Source organism: Procambarus clarkii, chromosome 71, assembly GCF_040958095.1.
Source record: "Procambarus clarkii isolate CNS0578487 chromosome 71, FALCON_Pclarkii_2.0, whole genome shotgun sequence".
NCBI lineage: Eukaryota > Metazoa > Arthropoda > Malacostraca > Decapoda > Cambaridae > Procambarus > Procambarus clarkii.
The window spans coordinates 9,650,472-9,669,936 of NC_091220.1; the positions used below are offsets into that span (position 1 = coordinate 9,650,472).

Consider the following 19,465-nt stretch of genomic DNA (forward strand, 5'->3'; position numbering starts at 1 on the left):
TGGTGATACTTAGCGCTGTGCTCCATGGAGGGAGGAGTAATGTTGAGGGAGGGAGGGAGGTGGCGTCGTCTTCTGACTGTGTGTGGCCACCTTTTATTGACTGGACTTACCACACCAGCTTAGTGGTTCACTAAGATGAACACAAATGTAGATACTTATATATAATCTGTGTCTAGAGTGTAATAACAGCAACAGGAGTATGTTGGGGGCCACCATTTTGGTGAGGGAAGTGCGTTGTCTGCACGACTTATCATGTTGTTTACTGGTGGCCACTATAGTCTTTGGGCACCATACCAGCTTACTTGTACAAGTATGGTGAATAAAACATGTTGAACATGTTTTATTCACCATGAATAAAACATGTACTTATATATAATGTGTTTATATAGTGTAATAACACCACAAACAGTATTGTTGGAGGAGAAATATTAGTGCGTCTGGCCTTGAGGGCGGCCGTCACCAGCTGACTGTGGGAGTAGCTACGTCTTATTACCTTTACTCACCATACAAGCTTAGATGTACAGTTATGGTGAACAAAACATGTAAATACTTATATATAACATCTGTGAATAGTGAATAAATGCAAAAACAGTATTGTGGGAGGAGAATAAGGGCGTGTGAGGTGTTGTTGAGGGAGGACAGCTGGACAAATCCAGTTCCTACATACATGGCCACTTGGTGGTGCTCTGAACAGACTAATGTCCGGGTAGATTGTTTTGGAGTCTTGTTTTCAGTGTTTTGTTTACCTTGCTGTTGTCTGTTTTGTCTTGATCTACCTTTATAGTGGCATTTTCTTGGTTTGATTGATATCCTATCCTCTGCTTCCTGGGCAGAGGAGGAGGGCCAGGTGTTGGCCTTTGGTCCCCTGGAGTGAATCAATTTGGGTGGAGCTATTCACGTTGCAAGCAACAGGAAGTCTCAACAGGAGACTTCCCAGAAAATTACTCCTTGGTAAATGGGAAAGAGTGGATAAGTGAATTAACAAAGTTTCAAAAATGCTGTACACAAAAGTTATGTACAGTTGTATGTACACAAAAAGTTGTGTACAGTTGTATGTACACAAAAAGTTGTGTACAGTTGTATGTACACAAAAAGTTGTGTACAGTTGTATGTACACAAAAAGTTGTGTACAGTTGTATGTACACAAAAAAGTTGTGTACAGTTGTATGTACACAAAAAGTTGTGTACAGTTGTATGTACACAAAAAAGTTGTGTACAGTTGTATGTACACAAAAAGTTGTGTACAGTTGTATGTACACAAAAAGTTGTGTATGTAAAGTGTATGTAAAGAACTTACACTTGCAGGTGGTGGTGATGAGAGGATGACACCAGTGGAGCTGCTGACAGGCACATTAAGTGAGAGTGATATGGGCACGGCCAAGCCAGGGATGGTCACCTGAACATTCTGAAGACCACTGAGGTTGGTTGTCAGACTCTGCAAGCCTGCTACATTTAAGCCTGGCAAGTAATAACACAAATAAAAATGATTCAACAAATGCAATATATCAAAAGTATCTCTGCAATAGTGTATAAAAGAGTAATGTATGATGTGGGATATTACTGTTTCTTGATGACCTTCTGTATACAATGTCACCAATTTGCAGACAACTCATTAAAAGCTATGAACGCCCAGTAACTACTAGAGCAATGATACAAGACCTGGGTACACTGGTCGAATGGGACCTCAAGTGGAAGGTCAGTCTTGGATTGGTGTTAATCAGGTTGAGATTCATTTTGGCCATACAAGTTTCTTAATACATGATTAAGTAAAAACTTTCTAGGGTTCACATCACATTTGTTGAAATAATAAAAAGCTTGTACAGGTGTTAAGACACCAAGGAGAGTAGCAATATCTATGAAGATGGATTTCACAGCAACACAACACAATTGACAAAAGTTTATTTAAGAACTTACTTGCTAATAAACTGGGGGCTTAACTACTCAAGACTGGCTTCGGGCTAAGTCAACTACATCAAAGAGACATGGAATGTCTAAATGATAAATAACGGTTCCCTTGAGAACAAAACCCTCACTTAATGCAGCTCGCAATGCAGGTCGGTGGGGCTTTGGCTGTGCACACTGGCCTCTTCAGGGTTCCTCAGTGGTTCCTTTATGGGGAAGGGGTCTCTCTTCCCTGCTCCACAGGGGCTGGGTGCTGTTTCTGGCCTTCGGGGTTTGGTTGTTCACATCACTTGTCTTTTGACAGAGTACACGTCCCTGGTTGGCTTTCCTGGTCCCTTCACATGTGGGGTTGCCCTTCTGCTCCTTGTGCTTTTCTGTGTTGTGTGAGTGCTGGTTTTGGGCTTCTATGCGTCGGTATGCTCTCCATCCTTCCTACTGAATGGCTCCTTTCCTCATTGTGGAGCTTGTGGCAGGTTGTCAAAAATGGTTTCTTCTTCCAGTACTAAGGCTGTCAGAGCCAGGAGGGATGCAGACAATACTTTTTTTCAAGATGGCGTCTGTTTATTGGAGTCCTGAGGAACATAATGTGAGCCCTGTGTACCTGCAAGTTTTCAATCTTACGACGTACTAACAAAGATGATATGCTGGAGTGCGCACCCCCATTCCCCATAATATATGATGTGTGCCATACAATGGTAAAGGCACTCAACTGGTCAAGTGCATAGTGCCTTAAGGCACCTTTAGGTATATAGGGAACGATTGAAAACTCCTGCAGGAACATGGGGCTCATATCCTGTGCCTCAAGACTCTAGTAAACAGTTTAAATCTTGAAAAAGAATCGTCTGCATCCTGGCTGTGGGCGCCTCAATACTGCCAGAGTGATCAAGACTGGCAGACGCAGCTGCAGCACGCAGCACAACTGTGCAACAAGGGGCCACACCACCACTTAATAATGATGAATAAATTAATTAACTACAATTATTTTTCATTAATAGTGTCATAGATTATACCAACTGTGATGAAGACTATGTACAAGGTTTAGATATAAATGAACAGAATGCTAGTTATGATGTTCACCGCACGAGGCAGCCAGACACAGCACTCGGCCATTATTTCATGAACCTCCCTGGAAACAAATCGTAACTGTCTCTATTTTCCGCGTGTTACAACTTGTATTAAAGTTTTTACGTCTTGGCTTAACGTGTTTATGACGTATTAGAAGGTTGTTACAACTTGCTATATTGGTTGTTATAACTGGTTATGAGGTGTTAAAACTTGTCTGAACGTTGTACCAACGTTGTAGTTTCGGTGTGTGTTTGGCAGGCTACACATCGCTGAAATGAACCCATGCTCCTTTACACTATAACCTTATGGAAATCGAGTCATATTCAGACTTTAGTGAAAAGAATGTGATAATATTAGTAGTTCTGTGGCTAGTCTTAGAGATGTGCCTAATATATTGAAAGCCTAACATGTTCGCAGATTACTGTTAGTGTTTATAACATGTTTTGCTAGCTACATAAACACAAGCAAAAATCACTGAAGACATCAGTATTAATTTTTTTTTATAACTTTCCACTTCTTTGCCATTCAAAACCTGAGAATTTTAACTGAAAGACAAGGTTTTATCAAATACAGGCGGAGTTGGAAACTTACTCTGAGGGAAACCATTATCGTTTTATAACTCGGCACAAACAGCTTACGTAGAGTTAGTGCATGAAACTCTAACAACACAAAATCAATTTTAAAATGCAGGCCTATGTAATTATAGGAAGAAGAGCTTGAAGAAAAGAAGTGTGTGTGAGGGAAAGAGATGAAGAAAAAGAGAGTGAAATTATAGAGGATAAAGGGCAAGAGGAAGGAATAGGAGAAAAAGGAAGGAGGATATTGAGAAGAAAAACAATAAGGATACAAGAAGAGAAGCAGGAGGAAGAGGAGGAGGAGGAGGTGGAGAAGCAGGATGAAGAGAAGCAGGAGGAGGAGGAGGAGGAGGAGGAGGAGGAGGAGGAGGAGGAGGAGGAGGAGGAGGAGGAGGAGGAGGAAGAGGAGGAGGAGGAAGAGCAGGAGGAGGAAGAGGAGGAGGAGGAAGAGGAGGAGGAGGAAGAGGAGGAGGAGGAAGAGGAGGAGGAGGAAGAGCAGGAGGAGGAAGAGCAGGAGGAGGAAGAGCAGGAGGAGGAAGAGGAGGAGGAGGAGGAAGAGGAGATTGAAGATAAGATGAGAGGGAAGAGAAACCAGAGGAGGAGACAAATGAAACAGACCTTTACTACTATAAGGAAGAGCAGCAGGAAGAGTGAGAGATAACTACAAGCATAAGTGTAGACTTACCAGGTAGATTAAGACTTGCAATATTGACATTAGGAGGTGGTCCACCAGTGCCGCTGTCACTCCGCAACACTGCTGCTGCTGCAGAACTGCCAACCCCAGCCTGGCTGCACGCACCACTCACACTACCTCCAACTTTGACTACACTGCCATCTTGCTACACCGTTCAAAGATACATTAAGAAATTATGGTTAATTACTGTGTAATACACTGAATACTATATACATCATAACTGACTGATGCACAAACTGTACCTTAAATTTTCAATATTACATAGAAATGTTACATCCATATATGGTCACAATATGAAAAGAATAACTGGGAACTCTGTAAATTTATATACAAGTGCAAAAAAACCAGCGTTGAATGTAGTGAAACGTCATTTTCTGGGTGAGCCCCGGAGGCTTCCTGGAGCTTATCGGGCTAATGTATGTTATGTTAGACCGGGAGATTAGCTATGGAGTTCAGACCTACCAGGTACCAGCGCCAGAACCTGGCCCCTTCAGAGAGGTTTCAGGGAGCAATGGCCCTGGAAAACCCCATATGGTTGGGGGTTTTCCTTATCTGCCATCGACCGGGGTTAGGCACCCAGAAAGGTAGACGTAACAAAACAAACCCCACATGGTAAGAAACAACAACAAAAACCGAACAGAGAAGTAGAAAACTCCCTACAATCCCAAGGAAAACAATCAATTTACTGCCATGCCGGTCGTCCGCGCAGCCCTCCCCTTCCCGGGAGGGGGAGGCCCCCGGACCTCACCATACCGGCTGCCTTCAGTTCGGAAAGTAGGCTTCAACCAACGCGAAAAATCCCGCCGACTGGATGGGAGGGAGGGTAACCAGGGAGCCTCCGGGGCTCACCCAGAAAATGGCGTTTCATTACATTCAACGCTGGTTTTTTGTGGGGAGCCCCTACTGCTCCCTGGAGCTACATACCCAAAGAGAAGGAAAAATGGGACTTACCCGGGAGGCGGCGGCCACAAACTCCTCAACACGAAGTCGAGACAACTGGCTGCAACCCGCGACCCCAAGCAACACAAGAACGCCGAGGAGCAGGGACGTTCACCAAATAACGGGCAGCCAGGACCCTGTTAAACTTCCAAAATCCACGCGCCCAAATATGTGCCCATGACATATTACCAAACACGGCAGCCAAAGCCGCAAACTTCCTAATGTCATGGGCGCAAGGATAGACCGCAGGCTGGCTAGACTTAATAACCCTGCGGACAACCTGGAAAACCCGAGCCCTGGAACAGGGAACAAGGGAAACCGGATCAACCCAAAGCGCATCCCCAGCCACCCCGGCTGAAGCGCGCAGGTAACGGCGAAGTGCTGCAACTGGACACAACACATGATGCACCCCCAGCTGAACTAACCAAGCATCAATGACCCACGGACCCCTCTGGAAAGCAGCCGTCTCATTCTTCGCCAGAAAAGATGGAGAAGGCTGCAAACGGACAAACCTACCCCCAGGACCAAAAGAGCAGAAACGAAAGAGCGCTGGAGGAGAGCATGAAGCTCCCCTACCCGGCCCCCAGAGACCAATGCCAACAAAAACAAAGCCTTGGGAAAACAATCAGGAACCGAAGGGGCCACCACAAACCGAGGAGAGGAAAGATAGGAGAGCACCCTGTCCAAGGACCAGGATGGCTCAGGAGGAGCATGAACATGCCGGAGGTGAAACATAGCACGGGAAAGCTTACGAAACGGGGCGGATGTGACGTCCACCACGAAAGCTAGCTTGAGCGGCTCCGCCAGCGCCGCACGATACGAGGCGACAGTATTAGGCATCAAATGACGGTCCTGAAAAAGCCAAGAAAGGACAAAACAACCCGATCCGAAAGAAAAGACAACCTACGAAGAGCCAGAAAATGGCGAAAAGAACGCCAGGAAACTTCATACTGTCGCCGAGACGAAGCTCTCAGGTGGGACACCATCAACGAAGCCACCTGATCACCATAGAAATAGTGATACACCCGCGTCAAAAAGACCAGACGCGAAGAGCAGAGGAGGAAGTCGAACCAGCCCCGTACCGGGTCGGGCCGACCTGCTGAAAGAGGCGGAGCCGCGGAAAACGTCCCGGGTTCGGGCACCGAGCCAAAAGCACCGGAAACCAAGGCTGGGCCGGCCACCAAGGGGCCACGAGGACTACTCTCCCTGGGAATGTCTCCAACCGAACCAGAACCCGAAGCAACAGCTTGACTGGAGGAAAGAGGTACAGGTAACACCACCTCGACCAGTCCTGCCGAAAGGCATCCACCGCGAACGCTTTGCAGTCGGGGAAGGGCGTCACATATATTGGGAGACGCCGGGACCACGCCGACGCAAAGAGGTCCACATCTGGGAGACCGTACATCTGGCAGATCCAACGAAATGAGTCGTCGTCGACCGTCCACTCCGTGGACAGGGGAAGGAAGCGAGACAGACCGTCCGCCAGAATGTTGGACACTCCCCGGACGTGAACCGCACGGAGAGCCAAACCCCAAGAATCCAGCAGACGAACCACTCGAAGGGACCAACCCCAAAGAGCCAAGGACCGAAGAGAACCCCCGCGGTTCAGGCAATGAACCACTGGAGAACAGTCCGAATGGTCGATCCCCGAGCGACCCGAATCCTCCGAAGTGCGAACCAGACAGCCGCGAACTCCTGAACCATGCTGTGAGCCCGATGGAAGGACGGACCCCACCGTCCCTGGCCTGCCTGGTGAGCACTGGTCACAAAGCCCCAGCCGAGAGACGACGCGTCCGTGAACACATCGAGCGAGGGCTCGGGAAGGCGCCAAGGCACCGAACCCCGAAAAGCCCGAAGAGGAAGCCGGTGATGCAGCAACCGACATAAGACCCCCGGAGGACGAACCCAACGATCGTGAGAGAGGCGGAAAGGACGTCCCCGAAGGAACCAAAACAGACGCCGAAGCCAAACCCGACCCGGCGGGTAGACTAGTACGGCGAAGTTCAGACTCCCGCACAACCGCTCGAGCAACCGCCGAGTGAGTGGCGGTCCCGCAGCGCCTCTGGAGGGAGAGACAAGGAAGTGGTCCGAGAATCCCAAACAAGACCCAGCCAGGTCCGAACCTGGGACAGAACCAGATGGGACTTCCTCCAGTTTACCTGGAACCCGAACCTGGCGAGCTGGGAAAGAACCATATCCCTGGCTAGCAGACAAGCCGACCGACTGGGAGCCCATACCAGCCAGTCGTCGAGGTAGGCCAAAACCCGAATCCCTAGAAGACGCAGACGGGTCACCACAACCCGGGTCAGACGCGTGAAAACGCAAGGTGCCAGATTCAAGCCAAAAGGTAGGCATCGAAAACGGTAAGCGTGACGCCCCATCACGAAACCTAACCAGTCCCTGAACTCCGGATGAATAGGAACGTGCCAATATGCATCCTTGAGGTCCAGGGACACCATCCAGGCACCCGGCTCCAACAGAAGCCGGACCTGAGACAGAGTAGTCATCCGAAAGGAGGGGCAAGGAATCCAGGGGTTCAGACAGGACAAGTCCAGAATGAACCTCAGATCCGCACAGTCCCGTTTCGGCACTGGAAACAGGCGGGAAACCCACCTGCGGGACATAGTCGTTTCGACCACGCCCAAGCGCACCCACTCCAAGACGACTGGACGAAGCGCAGGAGAAGAAACCTGCCCTGTTAGCCCCGAACCCCCCAAAGGAGGACGAGTCGCCCAACGCCACCGCAGGCCGGATGACACAACCGAAAAGGCCCACAAATTGTGGGACCAAGCGTGGGCAAACAGAGCGAGCTTTCCCCCCATCGCCCCATCAACGGGACAAACCGCGAAAGGGCCGACGCCCTTTATGAGAACCCAACCGTCGAACAGGGCGATCACTGCGCCGACCAGACGACGCTGGCCCCGAAGGGAACAACGGCTCAGAAACTGGCACCAATGGCCCACCTCGACCAGCGGAACCCGGAACCCTGGCACGACCCCTCCGAAACTGCTGAGAACGACCGCTCCGGAGAATCAACAAGTCCGCCATTGACGACAACTAGACGAAGCCGCATGCAGAAACCGAGACACCGCAGTCTCTGCAAACAGCAACGGACAAAACGGAGACGAAAGCCTAAGAGCCAGGGCCCAAGCGGATTCCAAAGAGAGGGCGAGCACAGCCTGACGGCACGCGAGGCGAGAAGCAAATAACAGAGACACCGCTTCCTTCAGGATGGGCGCAAAGAGCTTCAACAGTGCAGCCGACGCCCTAGCTGCCGAAGACAGCGCCCCGGACGAAGGCCCTTCACTTAACGCTCCCACATCCTCCTCAAGCCAAGCAGACGAGAGCTCGAGAAGGGAAAAGAAATACAAGACCGAAGCCAAATGCCCACGGGAGCGCAACTCCTCCGCAACCAATGAAGCCGAAAGCTGAGGAACCTGCACGTGAAGCTGGAAAAGGCCAACATCCCGAGAAAGCACGGGAGCGAATAAGCACGCATTAAGGTGCTCAACCTCGCCCCCCAGGTAAACCTGCATAAAAGTAGCAGTTTCCCGCCAATCAAGTGTGCGGGTCCGACAGAACCCATGCCACGCCCCCAACGAAAAGAAAGGGCAGTCTGCCAGCCAGGAAGACTCCAGAACCTCCAAACGCACCTAAAAACAGGAAGAAGAACCAAACTAACACGAGGACGGATTCATTGGGGAGGCATAACCCGGGTCTCGCAAGAGGTATGCAACAAGAGCTTCCCGAGCCACCTTCGCGGAGATACGGGAAGTAGCAAACCCCTGGAAAGATGGAGCCGAGGTACCCAAAGGCGCCCGGAACCGAACCTGGGGAGAAGCCGAACCCAAATCACACTCATACAGGGAAAGGGAGTAAGAAAACCCCTCCCCCTGCAACAATAAACCCCGCGGGGAAGGCAAAAGCACCCAAGTGGGGTCAGAGGGGGCCCAAGGCCCCCAGGTCGACTCCTCCCCAGCCCAGGATCCCCTAAGTCGGGACCTGGGGCAGAGCCATCCTCCAAACCCTCTACCCCTGAAGAAAAGGTAGAGTCCAAGGGAAAGGCAGACAAGAAGGGGGGTCTGCTGGTGGGACCCAGAAGCCTCGGCAGGAGGAACCGGCTCAAATGCCTCCGTCCCCGACCCGGATGGAGCAGCCCCCGAAGCAGCCCGAGTCTCACTACCAACTAATTCCTGTCCCAAAGCCGAAACCCGCATACGTTTCGGAGCCGGACACGGGGGAAGGTGCAGGAAGAACCACAGGGGAAGGACCAGAGGGCGTGGCTGGAGCCAAAGTCATAGCGACCAATGCCCCCAGGTCAGGGTCCCTAAAGTCAAAACGGGGCAGCCTTGGGGCATCCGGGTGGGAAACCAACCTAGCGCGTTGCAATAACCTAAATCTAATATGCAACGCTGATGCTGCCTGTACCCTAATAGGAACATCCTCAGAGTAAAACTGGAGCACAAGCAGAGAACAGGACTTGCAAGACGCCGGGTCAAAGGTGTCATTGACCCAACAGGCAGCATGACGGAGGCAAAACAGGTGACTGTCACCCTGAGACAAGGGCACACGAGGCAGAACCTCCACCAGGCAAACAAAAACAAAACAAAAGAAAAACGCCGCAAAAGTACACCGTCTCCAGAGCAACAGGAACCGGTCGCCGCTTAGGTGACAGGCCGCGCAACACCTTGACGCCCTAACCAGCACAATACCACTCCCTACCCAGGGCCAAACAAGGGCCCCAAGCCCCAGCTGGCCCCAAGGGCGAGGCAAATGCTGAGCAGCAAGAACCTCTACGGGAGCGGTTCCCGAACGCCCCAGAGAAGATAACCCTGACACGCAAGGGCAGTACTCACAGGCGCCTAGGGAAGGAAGCCCCTAGGCTTCCTTCCCTAGGCGCGTCAGTGACCCAACAGCCAGCATGACGGAGGTAAAAGTGGCGGGGACACCACTCTCATGAAAACGTGCAGGAAAACTTCACACACAGAATCACATTCATTTACTAATACATACTCTCAAACACAAATGAAAAATAAAATTTAACACAAGTAAAACAAACAGGTACTGTAACTAAGACAAACATTTCCATTAATAACAACAAAAGCTAGACTTTATATACCAGGTTAACATCTTTAACTAAATAAACTTTACTTAAACAGAACTTCATATACCCATGGCAGATTGTAAAATAAAGGCAGTTTTTCTCCTGATTACACAATATAAACTATACAATACAGTATTAAAATCTAACCTTATTTGCAGCAGCAGCAGCAGCAACAGCACTTGAAGACTGGGCAGAGAGACGATCTAGTAGTGACGGCCCACCTCTCTGTGGAGCAGGATTATCTGCTGATGGTGTACCTGTAGAGTCAAAAAGAACAATGTTATAAAAAATATAAAATACAATAACTGTTTAATTATATAATTAAACATTCATTAATTTAAAAATACACTGTAATGTAAGCCCAGAACAGAAAAGTGTTGGTAATGTCAGGAAAGAAAATTAAAGACAATACAGCAACAAACAAAAAATCAGCATTGAATGTAATGAAATGCCATTTTCTGGACGAGTCCCGGAGGCTCCCCAGAGCTGAATGGATATGAATAACTTTCTGGCATCAGTCAATGTGCTTGGAGTTCTTGCCTACGAAGACCATGAGCCAGAACCCAGCCCCCCTCAAGACAGGCACGAGGAGCGATGGCCTATAGAAACACCCATGTGTTTGGGAGCATACTATGTCTGCCATCGACCGGATCTGGCACCCAGAAAGGTAGGCGCCACAAAACAAACCCCTATTCTGGTGAAACTATTACTGCTACTGCAAGCTAAGCGAGTGGACAGAACTCCCCAAACGAAAATTAGAAAACGAGCATGATGTCATCATGTTACTGCGCCGCTGTCTGCGCAAACCCCCCCTCTCGGGAAGGGGGAGCCCCTGACCCCCATGCCAGCAATACCCCCTTCAGTACTTAGGCTGGATGATAAAATATCCGAAAACACCGCCGACTGGACTCACTCACATACCGGGAATGGCATACCGGGACTCACCCAGAAAATGCCATTTCATTTCATTCAACACTGGTTTTCTGGGGGGGAGCCCCGTTGGTTACCCGGGCAGTGATCAGTCCTCATTCTTCAACGCGAAGCCAAGACAACTGGCTGCAACCGCTGACCCAATGCTACGCAAGCCCTACGAGGACCAGGGACAATGACAGGGTAGCAAGCGGCCAGGATGCTGTTCGACCTTCAAAAACCCCGTGCCCGAATGTCAACCCAAGACATGTTGCCAAAGAGCAAAGAGCTCCAAGAGGAAAAAGAGCACCCGGTCCAAGGACCAGGAGGGCTCAGGCGACGCATGAGCAGGCTGGAGATGAAACAATGCACAAGACAACTTGCAGACCGGAGCAGACCTAACATCAATACCGAACGCAAGTTGGAGTGGCTCCGCCAGCTCTGCACGATAGGAGGTGACAGTATTCGGCATAAGAATATGCCGAATATTGTCACATCTAAACCCTGATGGTCCTGAAATAACCAGGACATAAAGAATAAAACAACCCAATCAGAGACCGAAGTACACCTACGCAGTGAATGGAGAAACCGGAAGGACCGCCAGGAAACTTCATACTGCCGCCAAGACGAGGCATGCAGATGGGAGACCAACGAAGCCACTTGTGCCCCATACAAATGGCGATAGTTTCGCGTCAGAAAGACCAGACGTGAAGACTTGAGGAGAAGAGCGAACCAGCCTCGTAAAAGGCAGGACTGATCTCCTGAAACAGGGGGAGCCGTGGGAAGACCCTCAGGTTCGGACACCAAGCAAGCAGCACCTGAAACCAAGGCTGGCCCGGTCACCAAGGAGCCGGAAGGACAATTCTCCCGTGGTAAGTCTCCAAACGAGCCAGGACCTGGAGCAACTGCTGAATCAGGGGAAAAGAGGTATAGGTAACCCCACTTTGCCCAGTCCTGCCCAAAGGCATCAACCCGGATGGCCACACAATTGAGTTAGGGCGCCACGTATACTGGGAGACACCTCGACCACACCAATGCAAGGAGATCCACTTCTGGAGGCCCAAACGTTTGGCAGAGCCAACGGAACGAGTTGGCGTCAACCGTTTATTCCTTGGACAAGGGAATGAACTGAGACAGGCCGTCCACCAGGACACTGGACACCCCCCTGAACGTGAACCACCAGGGTAACCAAACCCCAAGAACTCAGCAGACGAGTCACCTGAAGCGACCAGCCCCAAAGAGCCAAGGACTGCATTGAACCTCTGAGGTTCAGGCAATAAACCACCAGGAAACAGTCCCAATGGAGCCGGACCATCGATCCGCGAGAAACCCGAATCCTCCAGAGCGACATCCACACAGCCGCGAACTCCTGCACAGTGCTGTTAGCCCGACGGAGGGACGGAACCCACTGCCCCTGGCCGGCTTGGTGAGCACCTACTCACAAAGCCACAGCCAAGAGATGACGCATCCTTGAGCACATTGAGCAAGGGCTTGGACAGAAGGGATGTCACTGAAGGAACCAGAACAGCCGACGAAGCCACACCCGACCATGTGGGTAGACAATAATGGCGAAGTTTAGGCTCCTGCACAAACACTCGAGCAACTTCCGCGTTACGCGGGAGCCCCTCAGAAATAGATGAAGGCGGGAACGCAGATGAAGCAAAGCCACTGGAGGAAGAGACAAGGAAGCGGTCCGAGGATCCCAAACAAGACCCAGCCAAGACTGAACCCGAGAGGGAACCAAATGGGACTTCCGCCAGCTCACCAAGAACCCGAACCCAGTGAGCTGGGAAAGAACCAAATCCCTGACGAGCAGTCATGTGGACAGACTGAAAGCCCAAACCAGCCAGTCGTCAAGGTAGGCCAGAACCCCAACACCTAACAGACGCAAGCAGGCCACCACGACCAGAGTAAGGCGAGTGAAAATGCAAGGCGCCAGATTCAAGCTGAATGGAAGGCAACGAAAGCAGTAACCTTGACATCCCACCACAAAACCGAGCCAGTCCCTGAACTGTGGATGAATCGGGACATGCCAATATGCATCCTGGAGGTTTAGGGACACCATCCAAGCACCCGGCTCCAACAGAAGATGGACCTGGGACAGAGTAGTCATCCAAAAGGAGGGGCAATAAACCCACGGGTTCTGACGAGACAAGTCCAAAATGAACCGGAGGGCCGCACGATAGGCGGGAGATCCACCTGAGGGACGAGGACGTTTCGACCAAGCCCAAGCAAACCCACACGATATGACTTGACAGAGCGCAGAAGACGCCTGCCCCACCAGCTCCAAACCCCACAGAGGAGGAGGAGCCACAGAACACCACCACAGGCTGCACGAAACGACCCGAAAGGGCCTCGAATCATGGGACCAGGCACAAGCAAACAGAGCGAGCCTCCTCCCCACCGCCCGTCAATGGGATGAACCGCAAATGGGCCGATGCACCTTACGAGCACCTAAAAGGCCAAAGGGTGATCCCCGCACTGAACAGAAACAGACGGCACTGGAGATTATGCTGCAGTTGAACCTGACACCACTGGCCTACCACAAGAGAAAGAACCCCGAGCCTTTGCACGACCCCATCAGGACGGGGGCTCCATGAGCCCCACAAGCCCCCCAGAGGCCCAACAATTCCGACATAGGATGGCAACTAGCTGAAGCCACCTGCAGATACTGCATCACCGCAGACTCTGCAAACAGCAATGGACAAAAAGGGGATAACAATCTAAGAGCCAGAGGCCCAAGCGGATTCCATGGAAGAAGCGAGCACCGCCTGCTGACATGCGAATTCAGAAGTAAAAAAATGCGAAACCGCATCCCGCAGGAGTGGCACAAACAGATTCAACAGCGCAGACGATGCACAGGTCCATATCTAGTCAAGGATAAGACTAAACTGGAAAAGGTTCAAAGGTTTGCCACCAGACTAGTACCCGAGCTGAGAGGTATGAGCTACGAGGAGAGACTACGGGAATTAAACCTCACTTCGCTGGAAGACAGAAGAGTTAGGGGGGACATGATCACCACATTCAAGATTCTGAAGGGGATTGATAGGGTAGATAAAGACAGTCTATTTAACACAAGGGGAACACGCACAAGGGGACACAGGTGGAAACTGAGTGCCCAAATGAGCCACAGAGATATTAGAAAGAACTTTTTTAGTGTCAGAGTGGTTGACAAATGGAATGCATTAGGAAGTGATGTGGTGGAGGCTGACTCCATACACAGTTTCAAGTGTAGATATGACAGAGCCCGATAGGCTCATGAATCTGTACACCTGTTGATTGACGGTTGAGAGGCGGGACCAAAGAGCCAGAGCTCAACCCCCACAAACACAACTAGGTGAGTACAACTAGGTGAGTACAGGCCACCGAAGGCAATGCACCAGACCCAGAGGCGGCCCTAAGCTCTTCCACATTCACCACAAGCCAGTCTGAAGACAGCTCAAGGGGGGAGAAGAACTGCAGGGATGAGGCCAGCAGCCCTGCGTACGCAAGTCCTCCGCAACCAATGTAGGCATCCCTTCCGAAAGGGAAGGAACCTGCACATGAAGCTGCATCACACCAACATCCCGCGGAAGGGCAAGGACAAACACGCACTTAATAAGATGCTCAAGTGCGCCCCTAGGAAAACCTGCAATGCCGTTTGAGCCTTCCGCCACAAAAGCGTTCGGGACCGACAGAACGTATGCCACGCCTCCAAAGAGAAGAAAGGGCAGTCTGCTAACCAGGACAACTCCGGAACTTCATAATGAACCCAGTAAGGACATGAAGATCAATACACAAAGGAACATGGATCCATCACGAAAGCAAAATCCGAGTCTCGTAGGAGGTAAGGCGCAAGGGTGCCCCACACCCACTGGGACTGGACTCGGGAAGCCGGAAACCTCTGGAAAGACAGAACTGAAGAACCGTCGGGGTCACGGAATCGAACCCGGAAAGGGGTAGACGCCAAATCCAACTCTTACCTGGAGGGAGCAAAAGAGAACCCGACACCCTGTAACACCAAGCCCCACTCCGAGGGTACAAAAATGCAAGAGGGGTCCAATGGGGTTAAAAGGCCCCCAAATCAACCCTTCCCCTCCCAGGAACCTCACCTTGAGGATCAGGGGCTGAGCTGTCCTCCACACCCCCGCATCTAAAGAAAAGGCAGGAGCAGTCGAAAAAGCAGGAACGAAGGAGGCCCACTTGTCAGACCCCAAAAACTCTGACAGGAGGACCAAGCGCGAATGCCTCCGCCATCACCCCAGAAGGGGACTCCCCCTGAGACTGCCCGAGTCTCAACACCAACTAAACCCTGCCTTGACTCCGAAACCCTCAGTAGCTTTGGAGCCGTAAGCAAGGGGGGAGGAATCGGATGGACAAGGGGGGGAGGGAGGACGGAACAAGAGCTGAAGCGACTCCCACCCCCAAGTCCAGGTCCCTAAAACCACAACGAGGCCGTCTCAGGGCATCCGGGGAAGCAACTAACCTAGCGCGTTGCAGCAACCTAAACCTAGCATGCAATGCAGTTGCCGCCTGCACCCTCATATCATTATCAGTAGCTTGGGTGAACTAGAGCACGTACAGGCAACAAACATCGCACGACTCCAGGTCAAAAGAATCACCGACCCAACAGGCAGCATGGCGGAGGCACAACCGGTGATTGTCCCTCAGAGACGAGGGGGACAGAGCAACCTTCCGACTCGCACGAAGCGAGAGGTAACTGAAGGGTCACATCCATTGGACCACGGAGCCCCTACGGGGTTTCCCAGGGACCGTAGCCTTATTAATATGCTAAGGGAAGCCCAGGCAGGGTACTGCAAACTGGCGCTCAAGACTACCAACCAATCTGCTGATAGCTGAACCCCTGGAACGTGTCCACTCACTGAGGCTTAGCAAGGGGGTACCACCAACCACACAAAAACTGAGAATAGATATAATTATAGATATATACACCCCAACACAGAAGGGACAACCACTAAGGCAGACCCCCTCACCATGCAGAAAAACAAAAGCAAAACCCTGCAAGAGGACAACGTACCCAGGCGGAACAGAGCCAGCCGCTGTAAGAGGTGAAAACTAGCTGTGCAGTACCCTGTGCCCCTACCAGTGACGAAAACTACCCCCCCCTACCCAGAGGCAAACACGGGCAACAAAGACCCCAGTTGACTCCAAGGGCAGCCAAGTACCGAGCAGTAAAAGATACAGTGGGGTTAGATCCCGAGGTAACTTGTGGAAGGTGGCCCCAAGCCCTAAGGGTAGTACTATACTTACAGGGCACCTAGGGAAGGTGGCCCTAGGCACATGCAGCCTGAGTATTGATGAATATTACTCCTGGCTTGCACACTACAAGTCCACGCCACAAGGCACAGAATCTGAGGCAAATCGCAGGAGCCAGAGGCACAAGACCATGCCAGTAACACATCAGCCTGAGAACTGAAGGGTGGATCGCCGGCGTCGGGGTCTGGGGCTCCCTCTTTCCCCTCCTTCGGATGTTGACCAGACCACACACTAGAAGGTGAAGGGACGACAATGTTTCAGTCCGTCCTGAACCATTCTCAAGTCGATTGTGCTTCCCCTCCTTCAGAGCCGGAAGTAGGGGAAGGGGAACAGGAATTACAGCATGGAAAGGACAAGGGGGTGTGAACGAAACCAAAGTCAAGGCGACCAACACCCCCAAGTCCGGGTCCCTATAACCAAAATGGGGCAGCCTCGAGGCACCCGGGTGAGCAACCAACCTAGTGCGCTGCAGCAGCCTAAAACACGCATGCAACGCTGAAGCTGTCTGCACCCAAATTTTTACTCCTTGGCTTTCTGGTTGTCTTTCCTGGTGAGGTGTCAAAATGTCACTGCTTCCCGTGCCTCTGTGAGGGGTGGCCAGGTTCTGGTGTTGGTCCCTACTAGGCCTGTAGAACTCTTCGGCTGATGAGACCTGGTAGATGGGAATCTTCTCAGTGTATAGCTTTAGGGAGCCACAAGAAGCTTCCCCCCAGAATAACTGCATCTCACACATGCCACCAGAAGGCATCTCGGTTGTAACGAATCCAATCTCAAGCCGAATTGAGATTGAACTGTAGTTTCAAAGTATCATATGACAAAAAGTACTGGGAAAAATGGGTCACCACGAGGGTAGCTCTCATCCTGTAACTACAGTCAGGTAATTTAAACACTTAGGTAATTTAATTCAGGTAATTTAAGCACTCAGGTAATTATAACCCACACATGAAGCAGGAAATGGAAAAAAAGCAAAGTACTGTAGAAACTCACTAATCCGGGATCTGCCAATGCGGAAAATGCCCTAATCCAGCAAAAGTTGTGGCCAGATAAAGTTATCTCTCTATCCGGCCAAAATGTCCATAGAAGCCGGACTAGCGGATATTTCGCCGGATCAGCATATAAATGATAGAGTTTGAAGCCTAAAAATCTCTCCAAAACCAAGGGTCGACTTGCTGCCGAATATAAAATATAATCTTTACCACTTAGAGATAAATAAGTGAAACTCCTGGCCTAACACTCGTTGTACATCACCACCATGAACGGGAGGGAGTCATCCTCACTCTCACAAGTCGAGCCAGGCCTCGGGCCGGGCTTGGGGAGTAGAACAACTCCCAGAACCCCATCAACCTGGTATCACTATTGTTCTTCCTCCCACCCTCACTTCCTTGCTCCCACTACTGTCTCCCTCCAAAATACTCTTCTGTAGGTGGCAGTAGATGGCCAGCTAGAGATAGCTTGGAGAATTTCCATCTAATTCAATAAAGCATTCATGAAACAAGAATTTTAACAACTTTTTATTATCCTAATAATATGACTAAACCAAATCTGTAACCAAAAATATATATGATGATGTACATCCAGCATTTAAGAAACAAATCTGGCTAACGGGGTCGAGTGTGATCGGCTTATCGGATTGAGCCCGTCCCTCCCCCCACCACCGACACACCTCCCCCCCCCCCACATCCCGTACACTCTTTGGTACACTGGTCGCTTAGTTCAACTGTCCATATTTCATAAGTAAAATTGTAGTTTAATTAATAAACAGGAAGCAATAAAACATGTTAATGATTATTAATGTATCATAATACTATACACTTTACACAAAAATCAATATATAATGGCATAAATATTGTATAGCTAAGATATAACTTTTAATATGGGCGGGAGGCTTTGGTCGGTGCTTTGTCAGCGAATTAACACACTCACTGTCTGTCTGCCTACCTGCCTGCCTGCCTGCCTGCCTGCCTGCCTGCCTGCCTGCCTGCCTGCCTGCCTGCCTGCCTGCCTGCCTGCCTGCCTGTCTGCATGCCTGTCTGCGTGCCTGCCTGCCTTTGGATAATTTAAGTTTGCAAACCAAGTGGCTGCTTGTACAACATTTTTGGAAATTGGTCACTTTTGGACTTCTGTGGTGAAAAAGTACATTAATTCGGAAAATGTGCTAATCCGGCTGGGGGTCTTTTACATATAGTCCAGATTAGCGAGCCAATACGGTACAGCAATGGGTGTATGTAAATCAAATGCTATATGGATAGCCAATACCCCCCTTTTGTCTGTAAGCATGAAGGTGAATGTGTGTCCAGCAGAAACGTGAACCCGAGACAGCACCAGGTGAGGGAACGAGGTGGCTCGCTAGTGAGGACTCTGCGTAGCCTGGACTACTATCTGGTGACAGCAAAATCCAACACCAGCAATAACAATTGTTGTCTTGTTTTCCTCAGGATTACTAATTTCCTTCAAGCATTTGTTTGTTTTGACATGCTCATACTTTTGTTAGGTTTTTGTCAGATTTAGGTTCATCTCTAATACCCAATCTCTCCTCGTCTCATAGAGAGCCAGATTCTGGTCCTGACTCCCAGTAGGCTCAGAATCCTGGTGGGAGTTCCTAGGGCTTGGCAGATTCAGTGCTGTAGTAGCGGGGGAGCTACTGAGGGGGGCCCTCCCAGTAAAGAGCAGCCAATAAGCTTATTAAACATACAGTAAACATACATACATACAATAGGCTTATTAAATGTAACGTGTTACATTTAAACACTTGGAAACAAAATTTCACAACAATATAAAAATAATGCAAGTGTTTAATAAGTAAAAATTTAATTCTTCAAAAGAATTACTGTACAAGATATTTAGTCTACCTGCTAGTAGCTGTTGCAGGCCAGAAACATTAAGAGATGAAGACGATGAATCATTGCTGGAAGATTTGGTATGACCCGACGTATCATTGACACCACCAACAAGACTCACAACCTGAGACAAATCAAAATATATAAAATTATTCTTGAAAAGAAATTTGAGTAATAATGTAGT

General features: G+C 50.0%; 1 protein-coding gene across 1 annotated transcript in view; it reads right to left on the bottom strand.

The window, feature by feature from the left end:
• LOC123745508 (putative transcription factor SPT20 homolog-like 2) overlaps positions 1–19,465 on the bottom strand; it is a 175,663-nt gene that overhangs the window by 51,230 nt on the left and 104,968 nt on the right. Inside the window, exons 16-19 of the mRNA XM_045726086.2 lie at positions 19,294–19,405; positions 10,427–10,536; positions 4,228–4,381; positions 1,298–1,458 (exon numbers count right to left, since the gene is read on the bottom strand). Coding sequence (XP_045582042.1) covers positions 1,298–1,458; positions 4,228–4,381; positions 10,427–10,536; positions 19,294–19,405 — 537 coding nt within the window. The remainder of the gene's footprint in view (positions 1–1,297; positions 1,459–4,227; positions 4,382–10,426; positions 10,537–19,293; positions 19,406–19,465) is intronic.